General features: G+C 41.7%; 1 protein-coding gene across 1 annotated transcript in view; it reads left to right on the top strand.

Moving 5' to 3' along the window:
- Positions 1 to 536: 536 nt before the first annotated feature.
- The window catches only part of LOC103374115 (zinc finger and SCAN domain-containing protein 31-like), an 11332-nt gene continuing 4289 nt past the window's right edge, over positions 537 to 7579 (top strand). The window contains exons 1-5 of the mRNA XM_008304149.1: positions 537 to 605; positions 884 to 936; positions 1297 to 1483; positions 1541 to 2090; positions 7165 to 7248. Coding sequence (XP_008302371.1) covers positions 537 to 605; positions 884 to 936; positions 1297 to 1483; positions 1541 to 2090; positions 7165 to 7248 — 943 coding nt within the window. The remainder of the gene's footprint in view (positions 606 to 883; positions 937 to 1296; positions 1484 to 1540; positions 2091 to 7164; positions 7249 to 7579) is intronic.

The following is a 7579-nucleotide window of genomic DNA, read 5'->3' on the forward strand; positions in this document are numbered from 1 at the left end:
CCTGGTTGCCATCTTCCTCTCTTTTCATGTGAAGCAGAGTTGGGTGTTTCTTGCTGCAAATTTCACACGTGGCTTTCTTTTTGCAATCTTTTCCCATGTGCCCTTGAGTCAGACACGCAAAACAAAGACCTTTCCCTTTGAGGAACTCGATTCTTTCTTTGTTCGGCAGACCTCTGATTTTGTTGCATGCAATCAGAGCGTGCCCCTTGTTGCAGTACAGACATGGCTCTTGAAATGCATTGCTTGTCTGCTTAGTCTTTCTTGATTCAGAAGCATCGGCTGGCGTTACACTTGTAGCAAGGCCAGTGGTTCTTTTCAGTCGACCCATTGCAGGTTTAGCGCTGGACTTGCTCCTTTCTTTGGCATCAGGGGGGTCTTTGACATCACCAAACAGTGGATCAGAAGCTATCTTAGCTTGTCTGTTGATGTACCCTACAAGATCTGCAAAGCCTGCTCTTCTTCCTTCTTTCTCTTGGATGTCGAAAGCTATGGCTCTCCATCTTTCATGAAGCCTGAAGGACAACTTGTGTACGACGATGCGAAGGTTGCTCGGGCTGTTCATCTCCTCTAGATACTCCAAGTCATTAACAACATTGTTGCACCCAGTGAGAAAGATAAAGAAGCTGTGAAGTGACTTAGCGTCTTCTGCTTTGATTTGAGGCCATTTGACAGCCTTGTCAACATTGGCCGCAGCTATTCTCTGTTCATTGCCATAGTGATGAGTCAAGAGCTTTCTTGCCTCCTGGTAGCCTTGCTGTGCGCTCATGTGTTGGCAACTTCTCACCAATTCTCTCGGCTCCCCTGTGGTGAATTGTTCTAAATAATACAGACGATCTCCATCATTGTCTGTCCGACTGTGAATGATGTGCTCGAACGCCCTCAGGAACGGCAGGAACTCAAGAGGATCGTCACCGAATTCAGGGACTTTCCGCTGAGGTAAGTTGGCTAGTCTTTGTTGTGTGACTAACATCTCAGTGATATCCTTCTGTTTCAATATTATTTCACCTAGTTCAACTTGCCTTGCACCAGGATGTGTGCCCGCAACATCTTCTTTCTTCACATGCACATAAGGCATGTGCCTAGCTGGAACATGAAATGCCCTATTATCTGGGATCACTTGAGGATAGCTGGTCGGGCTCGGTTTAACATCTGGACCATGAAATGGGATGGATGTAGCTGTATGCATTGTCTCTGGTCTCTGGTTCAGGAGAAATGTTGTAGTTGTTTCCTGAAGTTCCTGCTCTGGTAGATGTGTGTTTGCCTTTCATCACATCAGTAACCATTTTCTTGTGTCCCTTTGTCCCTAGAACTCCCACTGCACTATGTCTATCAGGAGGAGGAGGCTCCTGCTGACCTGCTTTGTAATCAGGAGAAGAACTCTGGTCTGCACCAGAAGGATCCAGACCACCTACAGATGAAAGAGGAACAGGAGGAACTCTGCACCAGTCTGGACCAGGAGGACCCAGAGTCTCCACAGATGAAAGAGGAACAGGAGGAACTCTGCACCAGTCTGGACCAGGAGGACCCAAAGTCTCCACAGATAAAAGAGGAACAAGAGGAACTCTGCACCAGTCTGGACCAGGAGGACCCAGAGCCTGCACAGATGAAAGAGGAACAGGAGGAACTCTGCACCAGTCTTGAAGGAGAGCTGCTTATACAGAATCAGCAGAGTGATACCTTTATAGCAACTTCTACTTCTAAGAAAAGGGACCACAGTGACACAGAACCAGACAGTTACCAGCTACTCTGTCAAAATGTTTTTGTAGCTGAGAGGTCAGATCAGGAAAGAAGTAAGGATGCAGATTTAGAACCAACTACAAATGCAAAGCTGAAGCCAATGAAGACACATCACAGAAACAACAGTCACAGTAACAATGTAGACAACACTCCCATGGCTGAGAGTCACTGTGAAACTGACACAGGGAAAAAGACTTTAACATGTGAGTTCTGTGGAACAGCCTTTAAAAATAGATACAGCTTGAAGAAACATTACAGCAGTCATACCGATGAGAAGCTGTTTGCTTGTAAGTCATGTGAGAAAAGTTTCAGCTATAGAGCTCAGCTAAAAGTCCACATGAGAACTCACACAGGTGAGAAGCCGTACGTTTGTACCACATGTGGAAAAAGATTTTCAAACAAATCAACACATAAAAGGCACATAGCAAACCATAAAGAGGAAAAGCCATATTCTTGTGGAACATGTGGGAAAAGTTTTTGTCGTCATGATAACTTGGTGTTTCACATGAGAACTCATACAGATGAGAAACCGTTCCCATGTAGCAATTGTGGGAGACGATTTAACTTCAAATCCTATTTGAAAGTCCACATGAGAACNCTGCAGCCACCTGGTAGCATCTACCGGAGCAGCATGTGAGGCGTTCAGGGACCATCGGTACAATGTTGCATCTACTCATACGAATGTTCAGCCATTGTTTAGTGTGTGCCCAGTTAATGAGTGACATGAGAAGTGGACTGGTGACAAAATAAATATGTTTTCAGATTAAAATATTTTACAGATATCAAGTCTTGTGTCACTGAAGATCAATGCAACATAACTAAGTTATGCAAAAACAGCTGTTCATCAGCATGTATGGTGCATTAGTAGCTGTGGCAACACTGAACCAACAAAATAAGGAGGGAGGACCAAATCATTAGCTGGTGTGACCAACGAACAAAGTGGGTACCATTGGAAAAGTTTTCACAGTTTGTTGTTTTTTACATCTAGACCACATTATACCAGGTACATACATGTAGTTGTAAACAAACATGTAGTGGCTAAATGTCTGTTCTTAAAGTCCTTATGCAAATAACCACTCAGTCAGACGGAAAGAATGAGTCTACTCGTGTCTAAGTTGAACGACGGTAGAAAACAGTGTGTTCGCCCCGTCTTTAATGAAGATCTCAACATATGACAAACACACAGCATTACGTTCAATAGATGCGCGAGCTCCCGCACGTCATTGCTCAGCGTCAGTTCCTATTGGCTGTTCATTCCAGAAAATTCCAAGCCTTAAACTAAATGCAGGTACTAAATATATCCAAAGAATAATAACTAAACATGAGCATAAGCGATCGAATAGAGAATGGCACCAACATTTCCGGCCCCTAATTGCTCATCATTGGGATGACAATTACACTAAACTAAATAATCTGAAGAGTCATTTTCTATACTAAAATCCCCGTTAAGTAATTGTACCAAGGTCTAAACTGACATAAACTAGCTTAACTCACACAATTTAGAAAACAATTAACTGAATAAAAATGTCTTTCATTGTCCATGGGATTCTTCCATCTCCAGCAAGAGACACAACTTGTCAATCGGTCTCTCAAGGGTGTTGGTCGTCGTTTTCACGAGGACCCGACGAACAAACCCTTGGGCGTCGGGGATGGTCTTCTCCACCTTTCCCGTCAACCAGGACCCTCTAGGAGCCCTTTCGTCCACGATGAGTACGATGTCCCCCTCTTTCACATTTCTCTTCTTTTCCAGCCACTTTTGCCGTTCTTGTAGGAGGGGCAAGTATTCTCTAGACCAACGCTTCCAAAAGATGTCGGAGATATACTGCACCTGCCTCCATCTTCGTTTGCAGTACAGGTCTTCTTNCCATAACTGCCCGAACCTGTCCACCTTCAAATCACTCCCCAAAACTCACCTCTACAAAAATGCTTTTAATGTGTGATTGTTTTTAAATGCACTCAATGCTTCTTGCTTTCTGCTGTTATTTTTTTGCAGGTTTTTTTTCATTTTTTTGTTTCTTGTTTTTATTCATTGTGCAGCGTCTTTAAGCGTTCGGAAAGGCACTTTATAAATAAAATGTATTATTAATATTTTTATTTTTATGAATAATAATAATAAGAAGAAGAAGAAGAAGAAGAAGAAAACTTACAACCACAGAAATCAAATCAATTCAATAACTATATGAGCAGCATATTGTTGAAATGATTGTAGCGAGCTGCCCGGAAGGATGACGCTAAATTTCCTCTTTTCTTGCACATTACACAAGTTGGCGCTTTTATTGTGACACAGGAACAACAACAACACATGTGAGCAGTGGCCGGAACACCTCACACAGACAACACATCTCACTCGCGGTACGAAAGCACAATAAATCAGAAACACTAACAATAATGTTAAACAACATGAACTACAATAAACACATTTATAACCCCATCACCCCAAACTCCCATGGTGCATTGCAGCACAACTGTTCAGTCGAAGCAATCCGGCTCTGGGATCGCTACAAGATGTATGATGCAATGGAAATGTTTAGTTTATTAAAATCTAAATGAAACTCAACACACTGAAAACTAGAAGGTAAAGTGATTTTGTTTTATTAAAATGTTATGCTGTGACGTTGCATTTTTTCTTAATTGTATAGTAAGTGTTGTTTATGTATCTTGTATTATATTGTACATGTATTGTGTACTTTTTCTTTTCTTTTCTTTTCTTCTTTTTTAAATTGTAGTTTTACTGCCTGTTTCGCATCATGGCCAGGGGACTACAGATGAAAACTAGCCTTCTGGCTAATTCTGGCTTTTTTAACCATGTGTAATCATGTGTTTTATGAAATTGCGCTGTCCCATTTTAAATAAACTAGACTAAAAAAAACAATTACACGTGTGCTTATTTGTTATGTATCAGTTTAGTTTGGGTTCCGTAGTCGTGCTGTTGTTTAGAATCTGTTCATAGGTTTCTTCGTTTATTTTTGGTGAATGTAGAATTACTATTTCTGCTACAAACTGTGTGATAAGAGAGAGATGAAAGGANTTTTCAACTTGAGCAAATTAGTGTAGAATGCACTTTCCACTGTTTTCCAACAAATGTTTGGTCGCTCACCTGTCAGAGGAGCTGCACTGCAGCCACCTGGTAGCATCTACCGGAGCAGCATGTGAGGCGTTCAGGGACCATTGGTACAATGTTGCATCTACTCATACGAATGTTCAGCAATTGTTTAGTGTGTGCCCAGTTAATGAGTGACATGAGAAGTGGAATGGTGACAAAATAAATATATTTTCAGGTTAAAACATTTTACAGATATCAAGTCTTGTATCACTGAAGATCAATGCAGCATAGCTAAGTTATGCAAAAACAGCTGTTCATCAGCATGTATGGTGCATTAATAGCTGTGGCAACGCTGAACCAACAAAATAAGGAGGGGGGACCAGATCATTAGCTGGTGTGACCAACGAACAAAGTTGGTACCATTGGAAAAGTTTTCACAGTTTGTTTGTTTTTTACATCTAGACCACATTATACCAGGTACATACATGTAGTTGTAAACAAACGTTTACATACATTTGTAAAGAACATGTATGTCATGGCAGTTTTGAGTTCCCTATGACTCCTGTAACTCTTAATTTTCTAATCAGCAACAAACTTGAGCTGAGCTTTAAGGAGCCATTCTGGAGGGAGGGCTTCTTTCCAACATGGCAGCCTCTCAGCCCATGCTGATGTAAAATACACTTGACTGTGGACACTGACACATGTGTTCCAGCAGCTTCTTCTTCATTGGAGACCTGCGTTTTGATCTCAGCAGCAGGTGATTTTTTTCCTGATGGTGACACAACTGTGCCATGCGCTTCATAATTACAAAAAATGTTTGCACAGAGGACTTTGGGTTCTATAGCTGCTTTGAAATGGCACAAAGTGACTTTCTTGACTTCTTCAAGTCAATGAATTGCTTTTTTAGGTCTGTGATTTAAAATTGACTTTCACCTGAAAAGAGGATTTTGGACCACTGAGCAACAGTCTAATTCTTTTTGTCCTCCACCCAGGTAAGACGCTTCTGACATTGTCTCTGGTTCAGGAGAAATGTTGTAGTTGTTTCCTGAAGTTTTCTTGTGTCCCATTGTCCCCAGAACTCCCACTGCACTATGTGTATCAGGAGGAGGAGGCTCCTGCTGACCTGCTTCGTAATCAGGAGAAGAACTCTGGTCTGCACCAGAAGGATCCAGACCATCTACAGATTAAAGAGGAACAGGAGGAAATCTACACCCGTCTGGACCAGGAGGACCCAGAGCCTCCACAGATTAAAGAGGAACAAGAGGAACTCTGCACTAGTCTGGACCAGGAGGACCCAGAGCCTGCACAGATGAAAGAGGAACAGGAGGGACTCTGCACAAGTCTTGAAGGAGAGCTGCTTATACAGAATCAGCAGAGTGATACCTTTGTAGCAACTTCTACTTCTAAGGAAAGGGACCACAGTGACACAGAACCAGACAGTTACCAGCTACTCTGTCAAAATGTTTTTGTAGCTGAGAGGTCAGATCAGGAAAGAAGTAAGGATGCAGATTTAGAACCAACTACAAATGCAGAGCTGAAGCAAACAAAAACACATCACAGAAACAACAGTCACAGTAACAATGTAGACAACACTCCCATGGCTGAGAGTCACTGTGAAACTGACACAGGGAAAAATACTTTAACATGTGAGGTCTGTGGAAAAGCCTTTAAAAATAGGTACAGCTTGAAGAAACATTACAGCAGTCATACAGATGAGAAGCTGTTTGCTTGTAAGTCATGTGAGAAAAGTTTCAGCTATAGAGCTCAGCTAAAAGTCCACATGAGAACTCACACAGGTGAGAAGCCGTACATTTGTAACACATGCGGAAAAAGATTTTCAAACAAATCAACACATAAAAGGCACATAGCAAACCACAAAGAGGAAAAGCCATATTCTTGTGGAACATGTGGGAAAAGTTTTTGTCGTCATGATAACTTGGTGTTTCACATGAGAACTCACACAGATGAGAAACCGTTCCCATGTAGCAATTGTGGGAGACGATTTAACTTCAAATCCTATTTGAAAGTCCACATGAGAACTCACACAGGTGAGATGCCTTACCTCTGTAACACCTGTGGAAAAAGATTTATTGCCTTATCACGACTTAAAAAACATATGACAATTCACACAGGTGTGAAGCCGCATTCGTGTACAACATGTGGGAAAAGTTTCTCTCGTCATGACAGCTTGGTGCTTCACATGAGAACTCACACAGATGAAAAGCCATATGTTTGTAACACATGTGGGAAAAGATTTTCTAACACATCAACACATAAAAGGCACACCGCAATCCACAAAGAGGAAAAGCCATATTCTTGTGGAACATGTGGGAAAAGTTTCTGTCGTCAGGATTACTTAGTGTTTCACATGAGAACTCATACAGGTGAGAAGCCGTACTCTTGTAAAACCTGTGGGAAAAGTTTCAGTCATGGAGGTCATTTGAAAGTCCACATGAGAACTCACACAGGTGAGAAGCCATACTCTTGTAAAAGCTGTGGGAAAAGTTTCAGTTATGGAGGTCATTTGAAAGTCCACATGAGAACTCACACAGGTGAGAAGCCGTACTCTTGTGAAACCTGTGGGAAAAGTTTCAATAAAGAAAGTAATTTGAAAGTCCACATGAGAATTCACACAGGTGAGAAGTCGTCATCCTGAAACATCTGTGGAAAAAATAATTTAAACAGGTTGAAAGTTTTACAGCAGCTTCAGACTGTACTTCAACAATAATTGTGAGGAAATATGTCAGCAGTCTGTGATGATCAGACCAGATGGAGTCTGGACTGTGGTGGTGGTGGAGC

Source organism: Stegastes partitus, unplaced genomic scaffold (genome assembly GCF_000690725.1).
Source record: "Stegastes partitus isolate 25-593 unplaced genomic scaffold, Stegastes_partitus-1.0.2 Scaffold2147, whole genome shotgun sequence".
In the NCBI taxonomy this organism is placed as follows: domain Eukaryota; kingdom Metazoa; phylum Chordata; class Actinopteri; family Pomacentridae; genus Stegastes; species Stegastes partitus.